The sequence below is a fragment of the Notamacropus eugenii genome, chromosome 2 (assembly GCF_028372415.1).
Source record: "Notamacropus eugenii isolate mMacEug1 chromosome 2, mMacEug1.pri_v2, whole genome shotgun sequence".
NCBI lineage: Eukaryota > Metazoa > Chordata > Mammalia > Diprotodontia > Macropodidae > Notamacropus > Notamacropus eugenii.
The window spans coordinates 438805198-438831535 of NC_092873.1; the positions used below are offsets into that span (position 1 = coordinate 438805198).

General features: G+C 42.2%; 1 protein-coding gene across 6 annotated transcripts in view; it reads right to left on the minus strand.

Moving 5' to 3' along the window:
- The window catches only part of NAV1 (neuron navigator 1), a 343043-nt gene that overhangs the window by 209685 nt on the left and 107020 nt on the right, over positions 1-26338 (minus strand). For all 6 annotated transcript variants that reach the window (XM_072648221.1, XM_072648220.1, XM_072648219.1 and 3 more), the window contains exons 2-3: positions 14175-14979; positions 5056-5159 (exon numbers count right to left, since the gene is read on the minus strand). In XM_072648221.1, coding sequence (XP_072504322.1) covers positions 5056-5159; positions 14175-14947 — 877 coding nt within the window. In that variant the 5' untranslated portion in view covers positions 14948-14979. The remainder of the gene's footprint in view (positions 1-5055; positions 5160-14174; positions 14980-26338) is intronic.

A 26338-nucleotide genomic window follows, 5' to 3' on the forward strand; every position in this document is an offset into this window, starting at 1 on the left:
ATGACAAGAAAAGATCCCTTCATTATGTGTCCACTGAGCTCTTGTTTTCAAATATACCACGAAGGAGAAGTAATTAAGGAATACCTATAAACCTTTCTTAGCCCTTCTCCACATGGCCACACGCCGATGGCCACACTGGGAAGTTAACTCTTAGCTCACTGTGTTTTCCTTCTGTTTTCCAAACAGTGGAAAAAACATTTAGATGGGAGTCAGAAGACCTGGGTTCTAGTCCAGTCTGTGCCACAAGGTAAGGTCACATCTGACATTAACCTTGACCTCTCTCTTGCCTCATTTGTGAAAAAACAAAGAAGGCAGACTGGGATCTCTAAGCTTCCTTCTAGTTCTAAAATGTAGGGGTTTCTCAATGTGTCCACAGCTTGGGGCTGATGGCTGCTGCACTCACTTTCCTGATAATGGTCAGTAAGTACAACTAGCTTCAGGAGCCCTAATTAACAATGTAGCATCATGATACCCAGGTAGTAAGTGGCATGTCCCAGAGGCAGATCCTTCCAGATGGAGGGCAAAAGTGTGCCTGCGGGTGTGGACTCATATTCGTTCAATGGGCTGAGAGTAGAAATAACAGCTCACCAATCAACTCCCACTCCCTCTGATAACACTTTTCAGGAGACCCAAACTCCCAGAAGTCCGTCTCCTGTTAGCTCTTTCTTTCAGCAGAGCCTCCTGGGAGTTTGACAGGGCCTTAAGGGAGCGCTTGTCCAAAGTCCTAGGATAGGTCCCTGTTCTCAGAGGAGGGGAATAAAGACCCCATAGCTTACTTTTCAGTACAGTAGATCACAGTATTTAGAGTTGAAAAAACCCTTAGAGAACACTTAATCTAATAAATCCCCTTGTTTTGCATATGAGGAAACTGAGTCCTAGAGAGGTTAAGTATATTATCCACAGTCAAGTAACTGAGAAATTACAAAGCTGAGATTCAAGCCCAAATCCTCCATATACCTTTGAGGCAGTTGGTGGTACCATGGATAGAATGGTGGGTCTGGGGTCAGAAAAGTTGAATCCAAATCTGGCCTCTGATAATTCCTAGCTGGGGAATTAACTTCATCTCTGTTTACCTCACTTTCTTCAACTATAAAATGGTGATGCGGATAGCAACTACATCTCAGGGTGGTTGTAAAGATCAAAAGAGATAATATTTACAAAGCACTTAGCCCAGGACCTGGCACATAGTAGGTCCCACATAAATGCCGATTGTCTGCCACTTACTACCTGCTACTGCTGGCAGTTACAATTATTTACATATATTAACTCATTTCATAATGGTTACCATCGTTGTTTTACAGTTTAAGACTGATTCTACTAGGTACATAGTACCCTCCTCAGGGGGAGTCTGACTACAATGGCCAGGAGCTAACATAGGCAGTAAGGCTGGTGGAGAGCCTATAGAAAGGTGTCAGAGAGAGACTCTTCTTTTTCTAGCAGGTAAGACAAGGAACAAAGCTTTCAGAAGATGTTTTGCGTCCCGTGAATGCTTTTATTTTGGAGGAAGGTGGAATTCATTGCATTAACATATATCTTAGTTTGTAAGCTCCAGAAAGTAAATGATTCCCTATTTTGTGGGCAAATTGAAAAGGGAGTGGCAGTATGTAGTGAGCTCATACTTGTATGTTTAGCAGTGCTAGGCTCTACAAGACATACAGATAGAATGATACCATCTGAAATCTTCTGTTTCCCTTTCCATAAAGTGAAGAAAATTACCCCAGTATCTCCTGCATTACTTAGTTTTATAATCTTAGAAATGGAAGGACCCATAACTTGCCTTCCTGACTAACAGATGAATTGCTTTCTTCAATGTCCCTCCCAAGGATCATTCTGCCTCTAGCTTGAATGATGTGGGATGGGGACTTCACTACTTCACAAGGCAGTCCATTCCAGTGGTCTAGTTCTAATGGTTAAGAAGTTTATTCTTTGGGGAAACTAGGAGACATAGAGTACCCGCCCTGGAGTCTGCAGAACCTGAATTCAAATCCGGCTTCAGACATTAGCTGTGTGACCCTGGGCAAGTCACTTAACCCTGACTGCCTTTAAAAAAAATGCAAGAAGTTTATTCTTTTAATTTGAAATTGGTTTCCCTATAATATCTTCAATTTACTCTGACTTTCTTGGTATTAGTCTGCAGTGGAAAGAATACTGAATTTGGAGTCCAGATCTGCAGGTTCAAATCCTGGCTCTGCTACTTCTACCAGTATTACATTGAAAAGTAACATGACTTCTTTGGGCCTGACCCTTGCTGTCCCTTCTGGCTCTAAATCAATGATCCTATGAAGACTATGAGGCATTTGGTGGTACAGTAGATAAGGCACCGGAGTTCAAATTTAGCCTTAGTTGTGTGATCTTGGGCAAGTAATTTAAATCTCTCTAATTCAGTTTCCTCATCTGTTGTTGTTTTCTTGATTAGTTATGTCTGACTCTTTATGACCCCATTTGGGATTTTCTTGACAGAAATACTGCAGGGATTTGCCATTTCCTTCTCCAGCTCATTTTACAGATGAAGAAACTGAGACCAACAGGATTAAGTGACTTCTCTAGGGTCATCCAGCTAGTAAATGTCTGAGGCTGGATTTGAACTCAGGTCCTCTTGACTCCAGGACTGGGACTCTACTTTGTCATCTAGCTGCCTCCCCATCTGTAAAGTGGGGATAGTAATAGTATCTACCTCCTAGGATCGTTGCGGGAATCAAACGATATTACTGTTTTGTAAACCTTACAGTATTATGTAAATACTATTATTGTTCTTGTTTTTATTTATTATTACTAAGAATCTTAGAAAAATATTTCTTTGGCATGACAGCTCTTCAGAATGCCTCCCTCAAGTCCATGTCTTCGTGTTGAGTACCCTTCTAGAATGTCATACCACCTGGTGGGGAGAGGGGAGAAGAAAGGGGATAGCTTCTAGAGGCAGGGATTCCTAGGATCAGGGGGCATCCTAGGGGATGTCATTGGAGTGTGATGTTCATATAATAAGGCTCATCACCCACAACCTAGGTTATATGTCTGTAAGCCCAGGGGAAGAATGGCCTCTGCCATAGATCACTGGGGGGCCCAAGGGACCCCATGGAGTACCCCAAGTTGGGGGAGTCAGGCAAGTGAATAAAGACCTTAACAACTGTCTTAGAACAAAAAAGGGGCACACTTTATGCTTAAAGGGCATAAAATAATCAAAAAGGGCATAAAATTCAAGAATTCTAGCTTTCCTTCTCCTAAAGTCCAATCTCTAGGCAGTTTTCTGGTGTCCTGAGCAAACAGAACAACTCAACCTGCAAATGGTCAGTTAGCTTATTGACAATCTTGCCTCCTGACTAGTCAAAGGATTTCAGCCATGCCTTGAAAAGAAGACACAACCAGGGAGGACATGACTGAAGCTTTTCTAAGAATAAATGACTTTTCATCAACTCGACAAATAATGATCATTAACTCTCATTGATTCGATGGAGATGATCGAGCTTCAAACAATGTGGCAGACACATAAGGAAGCTATTATGCAAATGTAAAAATAGAGTCGTGCATACTTTCCTGGTTACACCACTCTAATTTCTGATGGCTTTTTAGTGTGAAGTCAAATTTGGTTTCTGTCTGTCTCCCCCTCACTATCCCACCCCCCATATTGGTGCCTTCATTCTCCAGCATGTGAGTCGTACTGTAGGAGGAGAAGGATTGCTTTTTTTTAACATTTATTTTTTGGGGGCTGCTTTTCATGCAAAGTGGGTGCTCCTCTTATACCTGAAGCATTATCATGCCAGGGTATACACCCACCCACCAGATGGCTTATAGGGACCCAGAGGGCCTAGAAAGTTTGGTAGAGAAGCCAAGAGAGGGTGAGAAAAAGAAAGGTCAACCCTGATACTAGCCAGGGTGGAGAAGGTAAGAAAATGAGTCTTGGGATAACAGGAATATGATGTCAGGGTGACACTCAACAGCTGGGGTTTGTTTTCTGTCTCCAGGGACTTGACGAATCAGAGCAGTAGGCTGGGTTTCAGGCTCATCCCTTCCTACCCTAACCCCCTGTAACCTTGAGGTTTGCACAAATTGTCCACTTTTTTGAAACAAGCCCCATTTATGCCAGGCTACTAGCATAGGAAGCTAGCTTCATGCATAGTACAATTACATTTCAACATCAGTGCTAGGTTATTATTTGTTCTAGGGTCCAGTGACAGGGTATTGATCACTGTGCTTTGGGCTTCTAGACAGGATCCCAGTGTTACAAGATGTGAGATACATTGATTTGGACAATTGACGTTATATGGAGAGGGGAGAGAGATGACTCACTTCCTACTCTGAGCGCTCTCAGTCTGATGAGAGAGACATAGTCCTTGATTACCTGATAATAAGGCAGCTAGGTGGTCCAGTGGATAGAGTGCTGGGCCTGGAGTCAGAAAGACCTGAGTTTAAATCTGGACTCAGATACTAGGTGCGAAGTCCTGGGTAAGTATTTAACTTCGGTTTACTTCAGTTTCCCCAACTGTAAAACGGGGATAATGAGCACCTACCTCCCGGGGTTGTTGTGAGGATCCAATGAGGTAATCCTTGTAAAGCACTTAGCACAGTGCCTGGCACAAAGTACGTGCTATATAAATGTTAGCTATTATTATTAATTATTATTAATAAACATTTGCCATATTGGTTTAAGGAAGGCTCCCCCTGGCAAAACACTGGTCTTGGTCTACAAGTCTGAGTTTATAAAGGAGGGTTTCCTAACTTTTTGTGTTTGTCCTGACCCCTTTGTCTGGTGAAGCCTAGGGAATCTCTTCTCAGAAGAATGTTTTAAATGCATAAAATAAAATGCATTAGATTGGAAAGAAAGCCAATTATATTGAAATAAAGATACGTTTTTTCCCAATCCTAGTTCAAGGGCACTCTGAAATCTGTCTCAGGCTAAGAACCCCTGTTAAAAAGTCTTGAGCCCCCAAGCTCAAGTCATTGATTGAAATCTCACTCTTTGAAAGCAGGGCTTTCTTTTGAGTGATTCTGCACCCACTCAGGAAACCTAAAGGTTTCTGTTTCTTAGTGCTTCCCTTTATCCAAGAGATGTGAACCTACCCAAGCTAGGGAAGTTGTCTTCAGATCCATCAGAAGGACTGGGATAGTCTTCAAAGGCACATCCATCTTGGGGTAGGGGGTCAGTGTCTTGATCTCCTTGTATCCTGAAGGATGAAAAGGGGATGGTCATTTGTGGAAAGTGCTTTGAAGCCCATTTATGATCAGATCTGGCCTGAAAGGTAAACCCCTTCCTTCCAAGGAGATACCAGTCTTGCCTTCTGGCCTTGCCAAGAATGGATCTTTTACTCCATCTTTGCCACTTATCCTTGTCATGCACATGCTTCTCTAAATATACATTTAGACATGTCCCAAGGGGACCACATAACCTTCTGGACAGGCCCAGTTAGGGGCAAGTGTGTGGCTCCATGGGCTTTGGGGCCAACCCACCACATCTCCTGACTCAGAGCTGTAACTAGGCCACAGACAAAAATTTAGAGGGTTCTTCAGTACCTGCAATTCTTCAGCAAAGTAACAACTAAGTTTAGCACCCAGTTAGCAAGAATTTTTTGGGGACCAGACTTGTGATATCATTCTTTTAGGAGACTCCCTATACCTGGGCAGATTGGCATCTGCTTAACAATTTATAGCCTTACACCGTTGGATCAGGGTCACTGAGAGTCACTTACTACTAGGTCATACAGCCAGCATGTCAGAAATGGGATTTGAACCCTGTTTTTCCAGCCTTGGAGAACTGCTCTCTATAAGCAAGAATCATTACTTAGAGTGTCTTCCCCAACAACCTTCCCCTCTCCCTCAGGTCACATCTCAGGTGAACATCTCTCCGATCATGTTAGGATTAACACGACCTTGCCTCAGACTCACAAACTGATAGTTATGGTTCTGCCTGCTGTTGGAGCTCAGAATATTACATTCCTTTTCTCAGCAATGCGCACGGTCTGCTGAGTAGAAGTGGGTGCTTGTCTCCCCCAACCCCTTAATCCAACTTTGGTTTTTCTTCTCCTCTGTCGAAGTCAGGAAGTCAAATTACTTGACTATGGTCACACAGCTAGTAAGTCTAGGAATCAGGGTGTCTTTGTCAAACCACCCAGTGTACAATTATCCCTGCCCCTAGGAAAGCCCCTTCCTTGAGTGAGATCAGTAACTCTTAGATGGGGCTGTAGAGGCCAATGTGACCAGGACACTAGAGATTAAGCCAAGATAGGTTCAGCCTTGGGGCAGGAGGGCTCACAGAGAAGCCATTTCTGGGCTGGGTCAGCTGTGGCAGCTAGAGGCAAGGTTGTGGTCCTGAAACACAATGCCAACTGGGCAAGCAGGCCCCAGGAACAAAGGGGCAATGGGTTTTTTTTTATATAGGTAATTACCCTGGGCGCTCAGAGTTACCCACTTGCCCGCCCACTGTCTCCAGCTAAATGGAGCCTTTGGCAGCTGGGCAAATGAGTGAGGGTGGGGGTGGTCAAAAGGGGCTGACTGGCTTATTCTGGAGAAGGGAGGGGAAAGTGAACTGAGGAACAAGCTTTTTAGTAGTGTTTCTGGCTCTTTTTCTCTCTTTTTTCTTTTTTTTCCCCGTTTCTAGCCTTCATGTTTTTTTTCATAACTTCATCAATGCATTTGTTGCTTAAATCATTCAAGTGCCATTGAATAATCAGGGATACAGGGTCTGAATCACGGTGTTGGGTCTGAGGGAGAGATGGGAGAAGGGAGCATTCCCAGAAACGACTCAGTACCTGCCCTCAGGGAGCTCCCAGTCTGATGGAGCCCCAGTTCAGAGACAGTTACATTTTTGTTTTTGTATCCTTGGCAACAAGCACAATGCCTGGTATTCAATAGGTGATTAAGAAGTGCTTGATAACGGATTGCTTGCTGTCCTTGGAAGTCCCAGTTTGAGGGAGTTAGGGCAGGGGAGAGATAGGGCACTTGTGCATTTACAAGCTTGAACACACACATATAATGATATAAATAGATACATAAACAAATCATAGATTCATGGTATGTCCATGTTTCTATATACCATGTAGCTACATCTCTTCATCTGAACTACATATATACCATGTATCATAGTTAAAAGGGAAAACAAAAAGAAAACATGGATTTCAAACAATGTGCAGAGGGAAAGGTTATAACTGGAGCTGTGTGGAATTAAACATGGAGGACTTCTTGAAAAAGATGAGTCGGGAGTGGGATTTTTGCAGAAAGAAAGTCATTCTAGGCCAGGGAAATGGCTACTGTAAATTTTTGGCTGTGAGAGAGGGTTAAAGGACTCCGACTGGATTTGGCCAGATGGAGTACAGAGTCCAAGTAAGGGAGGGGGTACTGGGAGATGAGGGGAGCAGCAGACGGGGGGTGTGTGTTTGTCTGCTGCTCCCCAGTCTGTTCTTCCCCTCTGCCCCCCTCTTTCATGCTTCTCTCATCCAGGAAACCATGACAAATAAAATGGGTAGGCTAGATATCTCTATTTCCTGAAGTTTCAAGGGTCAAGTTATAATGTCTCCTGGTAAGGTCTAGGTTCTAGTTGCTCATTCCAGGTGGGAAGCATTTAGCTGCCATCAGGGCCCCAGAAAAGTCATAGGAGAACAAGTCAGAAATAAGGTGATGAGAAAACAAACACACACGCACACACACACACTCACACACACACACACACAGAGTTTCATGCGCTATTAAATAAAATTCCATATAAAGGTCCAAACAAAAAGAAAATGGTGTACAATGTACTATGTACTTATGCACACATGACCACAGTGGTCCAGGAGATATCAGAGAAGAATCATAGGGGGAAATGGGTGCTTGGAAATAGAAAAATACCCAGTGATAACAATAGAGAAGTTGTTGTGGGTCCAGGAGGGGCAGAGAGGGGCTGGGGATGAGGTATAGAAGAAAGCTAGGTGAGGGCAGGGACTGGGTGGTGCAGGGGAAAGAGATTTTGATTTGAACAAAACTGTGGGTTAAAACCATCATTCTGCTACTGACTCCCTGTGTGACTGAGCAAGTGACAAAGCCCTGTCTAGGCTCTCGGTTCCTCATCTGTAAAATGAGGGGCTTAGATTAGATGACCACTAAAGTGACTTCCAGCTCTAAATCTAGGATTCTATGATACCCTCCCCACCCTACAGGAAATGAAACCACAAGGGGAATGAGGTGGTACCATCAGTTTGGAGAACTGATTTGGAGAGAAAATGAGCTCTGATCTCTGCCACGGAGACTGAGCAGGCACACTGGGAAAGGAGGCTTGGGGAGAATGATGGAATCCAGAACCTCTCTTTTCCCAGAAGCCTCACAGCTTAGGATCATACCTGATTACCTGGGATAGGGTATGATCCTAGCCTGATCATGGGCAGGGGGGCGGGAGGAAATAACCTCTCCTTTATCCTTCAGCAAGCACTTTGCTGATGGCTAAATTGGTGATAGGAATGTGATCAAGGGGCCAGGTTTCCATGAGAGTGGGATGTCTGGTGCTTCCAGGGAGCAGATGGCACCTCTTTGGGAATGGGCCTGGGGAAGGCAGACCATCCTGGGGCCCATGCCAGGTCTGCCTGTGTCAGCAGCTCCAGGCCTCAAAACTGAGGCCACATTCTGCCCCATCTGCCAGCGGTCTCTTGAGCCTAAGAGGTCCACAGCAGAGCCCTAACCCTAATCCTCAGTCCTGGCTTTGGGTTTGACTCCAACACTAGCAATCTCCAACACCAGGGCTTGAAATAAAAGGGGAAAAATTCGCAACATTATATGCATCCAATTGACACACAGACTCAGCTGTCACCATGGAGACCAATGAGAATGGTAGAAGTTGCAGCTCTCCAGTTGAAGGGGCTTCAGGATAATAGCTAGCTTTCTTAGGGCTTAAGGTTTACAAAGTGCTTTACACATGCTGGCTTATTTGATCCTGACAACAACCTGATGAAGTTATTATTCCCATTTTGCAGATGAGGAAATTGAGGCAGAGAGAGGTTAAGTGATTTGCTCAGCTGTGAAATTTCCAAGGCAGGACACAAGTTTGAGACTTCTGGAGTCTAAGTCCAGTATTTTATTCACTATAGCCACTAGCTGCTGCCTTAATACCAGAAAGAATTCAAGGGCGGGACTGGCCAGAGCCTGCAGACACAGATAAGAACGAGGGCAGAAAATTGAAGTGATCTTTTTCTAGCTCAAACACCTGCTATTCGCCTGGTACTGAACCTCACAGCTGCACCTTGCCATGGCTTCTAGTTCAGACTTTGCTTCCAATTTCATTTTTTTTACCAGTCATGTCTGACTATTCTTGGCAGAGATATTAGAGTGGTTTGCCATTCCCTTCTCTGGCTAATTTTGCAGATGAGGCAAACACTGAGGCAAACGAGATTAAGTGACTCACTCAGGGTCACACAGATAGTAAATGTTGGAGGCCAGATTTGAACTAAGATCTTCCTGACTCCAGGCCAAGCACTCTATCCAGTGCACCACCTAGCTGCCCTTTGCTTCCACTTTAGACTTGGCCTTTTCATTCCAAGACTTCTTTTTCTGCTTCCTGCTCTTGGCATGTAATGTTCCTGACCTATTCTGCCCTACTCTGTGACTGCAGGGGGCTGACGCCAGGACCATTGACCCAGCAGGTTCCATAGAGTGAACTAAGCCTCTACACAGTGCATGAATGCCTACTGCAGAGTGGGCAGAGATCTCAGAACGTTCTGGTGAAGATCATGGGGGAAGGAATTGTAACAAGCCACAGCCATGGCTGGGAATGAAAGGGTTCACTTGAAAGCAGCACCACTTAAAACAAACCAAGACTGGGAGCCAGGGTAGCCCTGATGTCATGGAAAGAGTGTCATACTTGGGGTCAGGAAGGCAAATGTCTTCCTTCACACACTTCCTAGCTGTGTGATCTTGGGGGAAAGGGCTGGACAATGACTTCAGAGGAGACTTCTATAAGTCTATGGGCTTATGAATGGGCTGAGGGCACTTAATAGTACCCAAAGGAAGGTTGGGAGGACCACGAAGGACAAGGGGAAGTGGTGGGAAGGGAGCTTTGACATTTAGGAATTAAGCATGTGGCACCAGGAAGCTGGTGGGCATTGAGGTAGAAAGTTCTCTTTTCCTAAACATATTGGTCTAAGGAGTGTGTGTGTGTGTGTGTGTGTGTGTGTGTGTGTGTGTGTGTGTGTGTGTGTGTGTGTGAGAGAGAGAGAGAGAGAGAGAGAGAGAGAAAGAGAGAGAGAGAGAGAGAGAGAGAGAGAGAGAGAGAGAGAGAGAGAGAGAGAGAGAGAGAGAGATTTTTTCAAGTATGGTCAATCTCGCCCAGTAGCTTCCCCTAAATTCCCATGGCTTTCCTCTCTACCCTCACCATCTTCCAAAGCACCTATGGGCTCTATGCCACGCTGCACAGCTTGACCCATGCTTCAGACCTGCCCCCTCACCGGAACTTCTTGGCTGCAAATCCTCCCAAACTAGAGAAGATTCAATCGGTACCATGGACCCTACTCAGTTGTAGGCCCTGACACACCCTGCCATAGTCAAAACAAGCCTTGTTTGTATAGAAGTCACTCAATGAATAGTTGTTGAATGGGTAAATGAATGCATGAATGAATCAGTGTTCTGCTCTGCTAAGTGCTTTAAAATGCAGAGGAGGAAAGACTCTAGACCCTGTAAGATGTTTCAGTATAAATCAGGTTCTAAAACCCAGGAAGACTGAAGGACAGGAGACTAATGTTGAATGAAATAAGTTATTGCAAAGTAACACAAAAGCGCGCTACAAAATGCATGAATTTTGGCTGAAGACTAGGGTTAGATCTGTCAGAGAAGCTTTTTCCTGAATTGCAAAGATCCATCATAGAGAACTGATGCTCTGTACATACACTTAAAAATTTTAGGACTCTAAGATCAGAGTTATAGATGGAAGGGACCTTAGCACCTAGTCCTGAGGTGTCAAACATGCAGCCAGCAGGCTGCAAGACTCCCAAAGGGCAGGCCAAAACAGATTAAAAGGAAACTGCCAAATATTTAACATCTTTAATAAAAGTATAATAGAACATAAGTATTTTTAATCTGTGGTTTTCTTAGTCAATAAGTGGCCTTCAGATTGATTTAGAGAAATGCAAATCAAAATAACTCTGAGGCACCACATCGCACCTATCAGACTAGCTAATATGACAAAAAAGGAAAATAATAAATGTTGGAGAAGATGTGGGAAAATTGGAACACTAATGCATTGGTGGTGGAGTTGTGAACCGATTCAGCCCTTCTGGAGAGCACTTTGAAACAATGCACAAAGGTCTCTAAAACTGTGCATACCCTTTGATCCAGCAATACTTTTTCTAGGTCTGTATCTCAGAGAGATCATGAAAACAGGAAAAGGACCCACATGTACAAAAACATTTATAGCAGCTCTTTTTGTAGTGGTCAAGACTAGGAAAATGGAGGGATACCCATCAATTAGGGAATGGCTGAGCAAGTTGTGGTATGTGGACGGAATGGAATACTATTGTTCCATAAAAAATGATGAGCAGGTAGATTTCAGAAAAACCTGGAAAGACTTACATGACCTGATACTGAGTGAAGTGAGCAGAACCAAGGATACATTGTATACAGTAACAGCAACATTGTACGATGACTAATTTTGATAGACTTATCTCTGCTTAGCAATGCAAGGATCTAAGACAATTCCAAGTAATTCATGATGGAAAATGCTGTCCATATTCAGAAAAAGAACGATAGAGTCTAAACATAGGTCAAAGCATACTATTTGCTCTCTCCCTCTCTCTTTTTTTGTGTTTCTTCTTTCTCGTGGTTTCTCCCATTGGCTCTAATTTTCTTTACAACATAACAAATGTAAAAATATGTTTAATATGAATATATACAAAGAGCCTGTATCAGATTGCATGCTGTCTTGGGGTGGTAGGGAGGGGAGGAATGGGAAGAAAATTTGAAACTTAAAATATTATGGAAGTAAATGGTGGAAACGAAAAACAAAAATATAAATTTATATATACACACACATATATGTATATATGTATACATACATACATACATACATGTCTATATCTATCTATGTGTGTGTGTATGTGGCCCTCAGGTATCCTTACATATGGTTTAGAGGCCCTTGTTTCTATTTGAGTTTGATATCACTATTCTAGTCCAACACTCTCATTTTAAAGATGAGGAAACAGGCCTGAAAAGATGAAGCAATTTGCCTAAAGTCACTCATTAGGCCAGAAATTCCACTCACATCCTTGTGTCCTCTTTGATTTCCTACTCACATTTATCCCATATATCTAATTTTAGTCAGTAAACATTTGTTAAGTGTTGACTACGGGCCAGACACAGTGCTAAACACTGGGAAAAATCATATTTCTACCTTTACAACATCTTTCATACACATCCTCTTCTCTCCATCCTAGGATGAGTCTTTATCACCTCTCACCTGAACTATTGCAATGGTCTTCTAACTGGCCTCCCTGTCTCAAGTCTGTCCTCATTTCAATCCATTTTCCACCTCCATGTCAAAATGAAGGTGAAGGTCTACCCATGTCATCCCCTCCCCAAACCAGTAAACTTCAGTGGCTCTAGGATGAAATACAAATTCCTCAGTTTGGTATTAAAGTCCTTCATAACTTGGTCCCCAGTCTCTCCAATCTTCTTATACTCTACTATATACCCTACTCTCCTCCATGAATTCTACAGTCCAGCTATCCTGGCCTACTTGTTTCTACACACACACACACACACACACACACACACACACACACACACACACACACACACACACACTCCATCCCCTGACTTCATGTTTTTGTATTATTACTCCAATATGTTTAGAATGCTCTCTCTCTTTAACTCTTATTTCTTGGTTAACCTGGCTTCTTTTAAGATTCAACTCAAATCCTCTTTCCCTCCAAAATTACCCTCCATCTATTCTGTATGTATGTATGTATGTGTATATATATACACATATATACACACATACACACACACATATATATACACACATATACATATACACAATACATATACCTATGTGTATATATATATATATATATATATATATATATATTTTTATATATAGTAACTAACATTTTGTCTCCCCCCCATTGGTACATGAGCTCCTTGAGGGCACAGAACAGCATTTTTTGGTCTTTCTTCATATCTCCAGCTTAGCACAGTACTTGGCACATAGCAAGCATTTCCTAAATGGATGCTGACTGGTTGACTAGATTAAGCAGTGACTGATAGATAACCACTGAACTTTAGAGACTTATTTTGTACCCAATTCTTCGTATCTCTTTAAATATTGCTCTAAATTGTCCATCACTTTTACAATAATTACCATCTTGGTCCGAATGAGGGCCTCTTAAACAAAGGTCACCCTCCTAACATGAAATTTCTTTGAAATCTTTAAATAAATATACTGCACCAAGACTTTTGGGACACTGTGTGCATATATACATGTATCTATATATAATCAATGTATCTATCTATATATATACACATATGTACACACATAAAGGTATATATACACATGACACTGAAAAATAACACTGATTATATAGTCCACACTGAGGATGTATATAAGCCAGGTTGGAGAGAAAAGTGTTACCCAGGCTCACTATTCATCCTAAGAATGAAAAACTAGTTAATATTTACACTGCTATGTTCTAGTTGAATTGTGGGGTAATAATTGGTGTTCTATAGTCTGTCTAGGGAAAGCATGGAAGCCTAGCCATTTTCCTCCTTCAGCTGCAACTCAAGGCAGCCTTCACGGGGTGGCAGCCCACCTGAATTGCAGGTCTGACCCCTAAAGAAGAGGTGAGGGTGATGACATGAATCAGATAGTGTAGACAAGACTTATTCCCTTGCTACTACTTTTGCTCAACACACTTTCACTCTGTTTCATCAGCTCCTTGGACTGAACTTACCCCTGATTACAGGAAAAAAAACTATTTTAGGCATTTCCATATGTCTTCTTTGGGATCTCTAGTTGGGGAATTCCAATAGGAATCAGGGCAGTGACTTCCAAGCTTTTCAAACCCCACACTCTTATGTGTCCTACCTAGCTTCATTCTTTCTGCATCCTTGAAACCCTTGGTCCCTTATCTACATGACACTGGCCTGGCATCAATAAAACCTAGAACTTCTTTATTGTCTGGGTTGGGCCCCCATCACCAACCTCTTCCCTTTCTTCTCTCTCCACTTACCTGTACTGGAAGGGAGCCACTGTGGCAGTGACTGGATGATTCTGTTGGGAGGCTGAGGAAAAACTGATGGTCCCCAGGCCAGGGGAGGAGCCTTTGCTATGCACTGGACTAATGAGTGAGGAAGATGTCCTTGAAGGTATCTCATTCTGGCATTCATCCTCAGGCCCAAGGGGTCTGGAGATACCAGAACCTTTAAAATTTACTTCTTGGTCTTTCCCCTGGCAACTCAAAGGTTTCCTGCTCTCAGAAGCCCCTAGTGCCAGAGTGTCTCTGTGGGGGCTGATCCGAGAGGGACTCCTACTCTGGGTTTGGGAAGCCCTGATTCCTTCCGATGTCCTCTTCTTCTTGCCCCCAATGACTTGGGTCTCCTCTGTCCTCCTAGGTCCAGGCCTGGAACTGGAAAGTGCTTTGGGAGTTACCCTGGGACTGCTCCATGGAGAACTCAAACTCTGGCTTGAGTGTCCTTCATAGCCCTCTGCTGCCTCAGGCCTCTCATGTCCTGGGAAGGAGGACTCCTTGAGTCCCCCTGAAGGCTTGGCAGAGCCTCTTCCTCTGGGAGTTTTGGGTGAGGAACTGCTGGGGCTACCTACTGCCTTCCCTAATCTTGGGGAGGCTGCCCTCTGGGGGCTGGGCACTAGGCTGTGTTGGCGTGGGCGCAATTGAGGTGATGCTGCTAGGGTGTGGATCTTGGTCTGGGAAGTGGCACGGGGCACAGGGATAGAGGAGGCATAATGGGGGCGGCTGGCCGAATTCAGGTTGGCTGTTCCATTCATGTTCAACAAAGTTGGGGCTCGAGGTTACAGTTCTGTAAAAAAGAAGAGAAGAAATTAGATTTTAGTTCCCCTCAATCAGTCCATCATGGTCACCCTTTAATAAATTGGTATCTTGGACTCTACTGAGGGACTCAAACCAAGATGATTTGGTTTGAAAGATCTTGTCATGTTTTTGAGAGAATTTCTCTGGCCCTTCATCTTCTTCAGCAGATGTTGGCACACAAACCATAGTTATCTTTATGGTGGTCTTCTGGCTGATGTTCATAATGGCATAACGGCCTGTGGGGGTGAACAATCTAGTTAAACCCCATTGGCCTAAATGGATGCAGAGAGGACAGGTTTGTACTTGAATAGGAATGAAACAAGACATCAGATCCCTCCTTCTCAGGGACGGGGGCCTAAAACCATTCTGCATTTCAGTGGTCTTGCCCAAAAAATTCTTGGGGGCAAAACTGTCTCACTACATCTTTTGTCCCTATGACATGAGGTGTGAGTCATCCTACTTTCCAATAGACCTGTTTCCAACAACTATAGGAGAAGATAAATGTTACTGCTTCCTTTTTCCTCCAGTGGAGAAATGTCACAAACCATTCTACTTCCTCCCCATGACCCCTTCAAGTACTGATCCCCGAATTATTGACATCAGTGAGGCAGGCTAGCTGATTTTTCATACTATAGCCTGTCTGTCTTATATTAGAGAGGGAAGCATGCTAGCTCGAATCTCACTCTCCATCCTAAATTTTGCCAATAACTACTTGCGTGAAGCCATAATCTCAGGGTCTTGGTTTCTCCATGTGTAAAAAATCTATCTCTAAAGTCCACCCCCAGTTCTAACATTTTATGATTCTTTAATTCCATACATGATTTCACTGAATCTTGGAGTTGAAAGTGGCCCCAGAGGTCATCTGGCCTAATTCCTACCAGAAGCATGGATGTCTGTACATTCCTGGCAAGTAGTCATCTGGCTTCTGCTTAAACACCTCCAGCAAAAGGGAGTAAACTCACTACCTTGACAGGCACACCATTGAATTTATGGATCATTCTAAATGTTTAAAAGTTTTTCCTTAGAAAGATCTAAAGTTTAACTCCCTACAACTCCTATTCATTGTTCCTATATTCTGCCCTGTGGGGCTAAAAGGAGTAAGTCTACTCCCTCTTCCTTGAGACAAATTCTTCAAGTATCCTGTATTCCCTAAACTGTTGATTCTCCAAGCAAAAGTTTCCTAGTTCCTTTAATGGAGCCTCATAGAGTTTCTAGAAATTAAGCCCTTTCTTTGTTCGAGGCTGTTCAGGTCTAAGGATACAAAAACAAAGAATGACCCAACTCCAGTCCTATGACCATCCTTGTTTCCCTTCCCCAGCTTCTCAATATCCTTCCTATAATTTAATGAAAAAACTGGACATCATATTTAAGATGTGGTTGACTGTGGCAGTAGAGTGGGACTATTATTCCCCTCATTCAGGGCTCTATGCATCTGTTAAGATCTTATTAGCTCATTTTGGCCACATGTCATTCTGTTGTCTCATACTAAATCCATTAAAAGCCTTGGGTATTTTTCAATGAACTGCTGCCCAGTTCATTAAAAAAAAGATAACAATCCCATATATGATAGGCCAAATGAGTGGCACAGACCACTCACTGGGCACAGTGCTAGAGGGTCACTGAAGTCACTGAAACAGCCAGACAACAGATCAAAAATGTCTTGGCTGAGAAAACTGCTGTCCTAACACCTACTGAGCTGGGAAAACTGATAATACCCAAACTTCCTGGCACTGGAGGTCATGGGACAGAGTTAGATTCCCCAGAAAAGTAGAGTCCCTTTTACCCTCTAGGAGTTTGGCCCTATAGACTTCCTTCTCCTAAGTACACTTATCAAAATGGGAAAACTCATGGCATATTAAACCTAAAGATGATGGAATTACTTTTCTGAACAGGACTCATATAGGTGACAGAAAAAGAGCTGAATGGGTCAGAGGACTGAGGGGTGCCAGATGTGGGGAACAGCGGGACAATAAGTTGGAAAGAAATTTAATTTACAACACTGCCCTTCTGCCCTTTGATAACATTCCCTTTCTGGGAATCTTGCACTGATATGTCTGCCCCAGAGCAGCTGGGAAGGCACTATTCCCCTGGTTATGTCAGCATATAATCACTCTAGATCAGAGGACGTAGGCCAGATTCCCTTCCCAGGGTCCTCTCTCAAGAGAACAATCACATGTCACACATGTTATATGACCTTGGATAAATTACTTGGATTCTCTAGTCCTTAAATACAGAATGACTCCCTGCCAAGGAATTCCAAAGTCCTTCACTGAGGTGGTATAGGAATGAGCTGTCCCCTGAATAATAAGATGACTTTACCCAATTCAGAGGATGTATATCCTGAATTGTTTTTCTAGTAGTAGGGATGGAGTTTCTTCACAAAGTCCTATTTTGATGCTTTATTTTTCTGGGAAGGAGATCCATGGATCAAAAGTGGGGCCACAAGAAGGAGATAAAAATAAGAATATAACCTCTGAGTGATTCCAGCATGATACAAAGTCTTTGAACATATAATCTTTGTGACAGACTGAATCTGTTACAAATAGAGAGGAGGATCACGAAGGAGCCTGACCACTAGGAAAGAAGAAAGGAAACAAGCATTTAGAATGTACTACATGCCAGGAGTCATGATAAATGCTTTACAAATATTATTTAATTTGATCCTCACAGCAACCCTAGGAGGTAGGTGCTATCATCATTCCCATTTTACGGATGAGGAAATGGAGGCAGACAGAGGTTGCCCAGAATCACAGAACTGGTAACTGTTGAGATGCTGGATTTGAACTCAGTTTTTTCTGGCTCCGGGTCTAGCACTTTAGTTAGTTAATCATTAGTTGATGAATTCTTTGCCCATGTTTACCCATGAAACAAAGAAAATTTTAAATGACTCTCAATTCTGTGAAGTCCCTTTCTACTTCTATAGTATTGATTGTGGGGTGGCAGAAAAGGCAAAAGAGGGTTCTAGGAATTACACAGTAGTTAGCTCATGCATAAACTTTAATTGCAAGTACTCCAAAGATGGGACATTTGCCAATGACCAAAGAATGGATCTCCCACTGTAACAAGTGAACCCCATTAATGCTGATATCCTCTCAACAAAAGAAACCATAAGCCAAAAGGAAGTGGTTACTAAATAGGATCACAACTCATAAATCGTCTCTGGAAAGTCAAACAAAGAAGTGGGTAGAAGTGATTTACTCTTTGCCCCAAAAGCATCAAGAGAAGTAATTTAGAGGGCACCCAAATGGGGTCATGAAGGTTTGGACACAATTGAAACAAGTCAACAGCAACAGCAGCAGCAACATCATCTTAACAGAAAGGAATTGACTGGTTACAGATCTAGGTGTGACATCAGGATCAGCTATCTTTTTATCAATTAGAGCAAAGGTCAAAATCAGCTTCAAGTTAGAAGAACAGATAACGATGAGAAGACATTGTGAATGACCCGACCTACTCAAAAGAGGTAATGATGGTGAAAAATGAGAATTTGCAAAAAGCAAATTGATTAGCACCACATCCTGCAAACATTTAACCAGTTTCAAACAGTCACCAGAATATGAACGTCAAAGGAACCTAGAAACTGTCTTAGTCTACAAACACTTGATCTCTTAGCTAAGTAGAGAGACATAACAGGCAAGGCCAACACCAGTTTATAAGGCATACCCATTTGTAAAACACTATGGAGATTGATGGAAATAAAGAGACCATCTCCACCTTCAAAGAGTTTACACTCTAAAGAGGAAGATGGCACATTTCAGTCCTCAAAGTACCATACAAGAAACTTGGAATGGTACTTAAGAAGATGAAATCAGGAAAAGCTGTTGGACCAACCTGAAGAAGTCTATGATCAAGGCAAGCCAGGCTTGAATGTATTAAGGAATTATTTTACAAGGTCAAACAGGGAGAAGATATGAAAAAAGATAGTATTATAGATGCCAAACAAAAAAATCCATTGATTAATATGCCCATTTTTATTAAAAACTTTATGTGAATGATCAATATACAGATTAAGGAAATTCTGAACAAAAAATGTTAATGGAACAAGCAGCCTTTCCCAAATAATCTTTTAAATAGAAGACTATATAATATTTGCATTTATCTAGTGTGGACATCAAAATGCGATCTGAAGACCTTTTCTCTTACAGTAAGATCATATTGATCATCTGATTATTAATGTCAAACAAGAAACAAAATGGGAAGGTATATGCTTACCAAAGGTGATGACAGTGACATGGAGAATGTTCTCCACAAAGCTCAAATGGAAGAGGGACTCCCTTATAGAGGATATGATTATCCAGGTGATCCTGTTTGTAGATGATTTTTGCTAACTGAATCAAACTTCTGAATATTATGGGCCTTCCTAATGAGATTCATAATTACTTAGAGAGAAGCATAATAAAACATACAAGAAAAACTTAAATGAAAGAAAAATATCTATTCCCTAGACTACAACATGCAGTTAGATAACAAATTCTTTGAGTTATTTTATCAGTACATAAATACAGGGACTGCAGATGGGCCACAAATAGGGACTAGAATTGAACAGAAGGAAATTGGGATGGATTGGATTTGGGGCACTGCAACATGCTTATCCCAAGCTGCTCTTCAGCCCAAAACCTGTCTTTAAAAAACCCCCACAATAATAATAGTAATATATAGAGTTTAAGGTTTGCAAGATGCTTTTCAAATATTACCTCATTTTATCTTTATGACAACCCCAGGAAGTGAGTGCTATTATTATTCCCATTTTACAGATGACAAAATTGAGGCAGATAATTTAAATGACTTGCCCAAAGCCACACAGTTAAAAAATGTCTGAGATTGGATTTGAACCAGTCTTCCTGACTACAGGTCCAACACTATCTACTGGGCCACCTAGCTTTTTAGCTTTTCTCAGTGATGCTAATGATAGCAGATTTTGGAACATTGCAAGCCCTCGAAGAATCATGGTTGTAGGTAATCCAGAGGTTAATATAAAGAATGCAAGAAAGGCACAAGGTGATGTAACGTATTTCCAAAGATGACCTAAGAACAGTGACTCAGTGGATGGATACCATCAAAAAAATTTGCGATCAGGAAAGGCAAAGGTCTGGTTGTTTGGGAAAGTAAGAGATGGATAAGCAAGACTGAAGCATTGACTGGTACCTATGAATTGTAAAAAAAAACAAAAAAAAAAACCATGTTGAGTGGACTTCTGGGGAGGATCTAAGGAAAACATGGATAAGAATGTCAAGGGATGAGAAGTCATGGAAGGTTGTGAGTTGTATCAGTGGACGGAATGCTCCAGTTGATGAGCTCATAGATTTAAGGAAGTACATTGAAATAAAGAGATAGAATTGGTTTGTGGCACCCTCACTCTCTCACTACCTCTTGGTAAATTCATAGCATTTTGGGGGGAGAGATCCATATCTGTCTCCACTGACGAAACTGGCTTCTCTGATTTTGATCAGCAATATGTCTGCAACGTAGTCTGAGGGTTACCTGGGTAGACTGAAGTATTAAAGGATTTGCCCATGGTTACATGGAAATTAGAGTCAGAGGACTTAGGGCCTCAATTTCTTCACCTGTAAAATCAGGAGAGTGGTTCCTTCCAGCTATAAATATGTCAGAGATAAAACTGGAGTCCAGGTCTTCCTCACTCCCAGATCAGCTTTCCATGTTATGCCACATTGTTTCTTGCTCACATATGTTGGAGATAATAACAACTTACATTTCCAAAGAGTTTGTCTTATATATAGCACATTTTCTCATAATAAAGTTGGCTTCAAATGAGAAGAAAAGCTAAAAATAAGGAGAAGATTTTGGAACAATTGCAACAGTTATAAAATGACCTATTCAGAACTGATGCTGAAAAGTAATAACATGCTTTGTATTGGGAAACTTACTGAAATAAAGTGACTTACACAGGGTTACAGATGCTAAGTGCTGGAGCCAGAAGTTGAACCCAGATCTCTTGATCCCAAGTCTAATGCTCTAAGAACAGTGACCAAAGCCTGTCAGTTGTCTATTACAGGAATTTAAGTACTTTACTTTTCAGTGAACCATTGGGTACTAAAGATATCATGATAATAGCATAAGATGGATGTTCTCACTCAACTAAGCCCCCAAACTACCTGTGTGACCTTGGGCAAGTCACTTAACCTAAGGTTAAGTCACTTAGCCTCAGTTCAGTCATTTGTAAAATGAGAGAATTGGATGAGATAACTTCAGAGATCTCTCTCAGCTCTAAAAAGTATGATGCCATGAACTCCAAATCTATCCACATTTGTCTTCTTGTACCAGGAAGGCTAAGGCCTTTAATCTGATGACCTAACGTCACAAGCCCCCTTCCACCTCTGCTCCCCAATCCCTTCTACCCCCATATCAAGGAGTTATAAAGACTGGGTTCCCTTAGCTTTTCCCTATGGTGAAGACAGTGAACTACACCTTAAAAACAGCCAACAATACCCTGAAACCATATCATGGGCTTGTTTACAACTTAAATGAATGAAGTCAGAGACATGCTAGGGATAACTTGTAGTCAGATTTTCAGTGGGAGCATTTACATGTCAGAAATCAGCAAATGCTACAAATCTGGGCTTGATCTATTGTTTTGTTGATTTCTAGACTTAAGAGAGTGACAGAAAATATGTTAATAATGGCAGATTCAATTTAAAAATGCCTCACGTGTACATTTTCCCCCTCCAGAGGTAATTATTAGATCTTTGCTAGCACACCCTTGGATGAAGCCCACCCTTCTGTTTGCTTACTGCTAGGGCTTGACTTACCTGAGCGGTTAGTTCCCGTGCCTCCCAGCTCCCAGTTCTGTCTCCAGGAGGGCTGGACTCTCCTGCCCTGATTTCTGAATTCTGCCCTTCTAGCTTTTCAGCCCCATCCTCTCTTCAGCCCCAGCAGTAGTGAAGTCAAAGCAAGGAGACTGCTCCAGCTCTACCTTGCTCATGCATCAAACGCAGTTGTCATTTTAACCCAGTCATCATTTTTCAATAGCTCAATAGGAAAAGGATTTAAAAAAAACCCCACATAAATGCTCAAACCATTATTGAGGTCATGATATCCCCACCCTTTCCTTCTTTCCCTGCTGCTGAATTCCTGCCTTCTCTCCCCTGCCCCCTTTCTAACAGCTTGGGTCTCAATTTGGGAGATCCTTAGATATAGGGGTACGGAAACTTAGCTCTTAAGCTAGTGGCACTGCCAGTAATGGGGGGGAACCTGGGTCACAGAGTGGGAAGGGAAGGTTCCCCAGCTAAGGCCAGTCCATTTCAGATGAGAAGGTGGGGAACACTGTTTGATAAAGAGAGTAGTTTCTTCCATAACTGCCTTGGTTCCTCTTACAGGGGGTCTTAACTTGGGGTCTGGGAATTTAGTTTAAAAAAACTGTTTTGATCATTGCATTTCAATAATGTTGGTTTCCTCTGTAATACTTGGGGTTTTATTTTAGGGACTTGATAACATTATTCTGAGAAGGGGTCGATATACTTAACCAGACTTCTCCCAAGGTGCTCGATACAGAAAAGGGGAAGACCCTCCTTCTCTAAGACCTCCAATTATGTCCACTTCTAGGATTTCATTTGTTTGTATAAATTATGGGTGACTCTGGATGATTCCAGAGCATCAAAGGGACAGACGACTAGTCCTAGACGTTGGGGTGGTGGGGGACAACTGGAAGTAGAAGGAAAGAGAACAAATCTTCTTCTAGGATGGTTCTGGGGATCATTATTCTCTTTCTCCCTGCATCCCTTCCTGGCTCTTACTCCAGACAGGTTCTCTACTGCTAAGGGGCATCTCTCTGCATGAGAAATGTAGGTCAGCACAGAGGCTGGTGAGAGAGCAAGCTAGAATAAGGGGCTCAGGCTAATCCAGCTTGGGAGCTGATTTAATCTTCAGAGAGCCCGGCAGGGTGGCAGGGATGGCAAAGAGAAGTGGGAGAATGAAAAGGACTGAATGAGAAATCCCAGGGCTAAGTCTGGGACTCCTTAATCCTCACCAGGCCCAGGATAGGATGCATTTTGATGGTTACAAAGTCTAGAGAAGGAGCTTCTTCTTTAATTTATTTATTTTTTGTTTGTTACTTTTAAGACTGGGTCTCCCTATCTTTCTTCAGCTGCAAAGGCTCACAGGTTGCTGATGGGCTTTTCGTCCTGGGCTGGTTTGCCCCTCCTTTGGCAATCTGGTGGCTGCCTGCTTCTGGGCATATTGATAGAAGACTTGCTGCTGAAATCTGGATTCCTGAACTCAATTGATCTACCAGCTTCAGCCTCCTTGGTAGCAGGAATTAAAGGTATGCACCACCATGCCAAGCTGGAGGGCACTTTTCTAAATGGACTGGCCCTTATGGCAGGTCCATTGACGTCTGGTAGTTTGGAAGTGGATGGCTATCTCTGGAGTCATATCTATATACGGACATCAATTCCTTTAATAGCAAGGGGTTTGTTTACTTCTTGCCCAGTAATGGGCCTCAGTTTCTCTTTCTGCAAAAAGGCAAGACTCTCCGTCTGTCTGTCTCTCTTTCCTCATGTCCTGCATTTCATGGCTGCATGAGTTAATGTAAACAAAGTGCTCAGAGCTCCTGATGATGAAATATATTAGTTGCAATGATTCCATCTCCTTGCTCTCAGAAGTAGGAGAGTGTGTCTGAGATAGATGCAAGATTATCTACCTTTTAAGCAGGGCTTCAGATGAGACTGAGTGCTTGACAATTAAGTATTTATCAACTTTTGTGTTTCATCCCTACCTTCTCCTTCCTCTCTCATCTCTCCCTACCATCAACCCTCCAACTAAGTCTAGGAAGCTCAAGGTTGCTCAGATGGCTGGTTAGAGCTGGCACTGAAACCAACCCTCCCTCCCTCCCAGTTCTAGATAACTCCACTAAGTTCCCTGTTCTCCTTCTCCCTCTGGGCTGCCTTATATGAGTTATAGTCTAAATATCGACCATCTAAAGTGACTTCAGTAAACAATTTCAGGATATGATTCTACAGTTTGCCTGAGCTTAAAAAACCCCCAATATCTATCAATAAAATTGATTGCCATTGCTGTCCCACCCCCATTTAGTTTCTATAATTCCTTTTTTACAAAAGAACTGCTTTATGAAATAATTTGCTGTGGGGATCTCCAAATAGTGACTTCCCTACCACACACTTTCAAAAAACCAAACAATGTAATTTGTGAAAATGTACTTTACACACTACTTCTCAGGATCCAATAGTGTAGTAGGAGGAGCACTGGACTTAGAATCAGAAGACCTGAGTTCTATTTCCTACTTTGTCATTTATTAGCTGAAGACCTTGAACAAGTCATTTCCTTTACATAAGCATCAGTGTCCTCATCTGTCAAGTAGGACAATCCTTGCTCCACTGACTTCATGGGGCTGTTGTGAGAAGTGGGCTTTGCAAATGATATCACATTAGTTAATGCAAACTGTTATATCTTGTTACCATTATAGCTACTGTGACCTACTGATGTAATTATCTAATGTGAAAAGTGAAGTATATTGGAGATAGGAGACTCAGAGATGGGCTGGTGGCATTCTCCTAGAGTAGGAAAAGGGGGACAAGAGGTTCAAGCAGATACTAGATCATTCCTTGTTGCATATATTGTAGAAGGTATTCCTGTTTTAGGAATGGGTTGGATTAGATGGCCTAGTAGAAGGTAAGCTCCCTGAAGGCAGGAACTGTCTCAATTTTGTATTTGTTTGCCTAGTGCCTAGGTCAGTGCCTGGAATGCGTTAAGTTCTTAATAAATGCTTGAAGATCTCTGAAGTCTCTTCTAAAACTAAGATTTTTATGGGTCTATGAAAAAAAGGGCATTCTGGGTGCTCAATGAAAGTGGTAGGACTGATGTTTGACTTTCCTTCCCCATGAAACTTCCTTAGTTTTCCAATCTCAGTCCTTCAATACAGACAAATTATTAGTGATATTTTATTAGAACAAGTTTTTATTACAGCAACAATAAAACGGTTCTTTTCTAGGGTTCATCCAGACCAGAGTGGAAGAAGTGGATGAGCACACAGGAATAAATCATGGTGGTGATCAACCCAATTCAGAGTCTCCTAGGAACTCCAGGTAAAACAGGGGAGGCTGTAGATCATCTCTATCCTCAACTAGCTCAAGTACTGTCAAGAAGAGAGGCAAAAAGTGGGACAGCCAGGCAGTCAACACTCTCGACAAAAGATGAGAAATCTGTTAGGTTTTTTCCCCCATCAGAAAAACAAAAGTTGCTCTAAGTATCATAAGACTTTGAGCTGGAAGTAACTACCTCAAGCAATCAGCAACCCTTATATTTTAGAAATGGTGAAAGTGTTTCAGAAATTTAATGAAAGACTCTGAGGAGGTAACTTGCTAGTGATTCATATAGCTAGTAAGCAGCAGAGTTAGGATTTAAACAAAATTCAGTAATGCCCACCAAAATTCCCACCAGAATTATGTATATCAAGTAATTATATAGACAACATTCTCAAAATAACATTCCAATTGATGTTCATTTAGCTAAGTGAGTATAAAAGTGGTACTGAGGGTCATGAAGGAACTTCAGGATTCTGATTTCCCATCTCTGATGGGGAAGGTATCCTAAGCAGGGAGAATGGCTCAGGAGAGGAAAAGTCATGGTGTAGGGGGTAGGAATGAGAAGCCAGCTAGAGTGGAGGGACTAAGTGGGAGAAATGAGGATAGTTTGATGTGGAGGGACCTGACTAAGTTTGTAGAGTTAGAATGAAAACCTTGGTGTCTATGCTTCTAAGTTTAGATTTCTTTCAGGAGACAGGACAGATTTTGAGCAGGAGAAGGAAAGGAACAAAATGACCTCTGTTTCCTCATAAGTTCTCAGTACTGTAGCAAATAGATGGGCTGGGCTGGGAGTTGCTAACAAGGTTGTTATAAAGTAGCTAGGTATGAGGTGACAAGGTGTTGACAAATTAAAATCAAGACAACTGTCATAGTCGTTGGGTACTTATTACCTGTTCCTATCCCTCCCTTTCTACCCCTGTGCCCCATTTACCCAATTCCTCTGTCCTACTGATGGTGCTTATCCCTGCTGGCTCCTGGACATTTCTCATTCTGTAGCAAGAGCCCCACACTTGGTACCCCAACTCCCACTCCCTTTATGCAGAAAATTATACCAATCCAACCTATATCTGCCCAGAAATTCCCTCTATAGCATCCCCAACAAGTCATCATTTAGTCTATTTGAAAAATTCCAGTGATAAGAATCTCACTAGCTTCTGAAACAGTCTATTCCACTTCTAAGAAGTTATGCAACTTTTCCTTTCATTGAACCCTAATCTGCTTCTTTTTGACTTCTATCCAGTATCTCTAGTTCTTCTCTCTTGGGTGAAGTAGAATGGTCTGAGGCTTTTC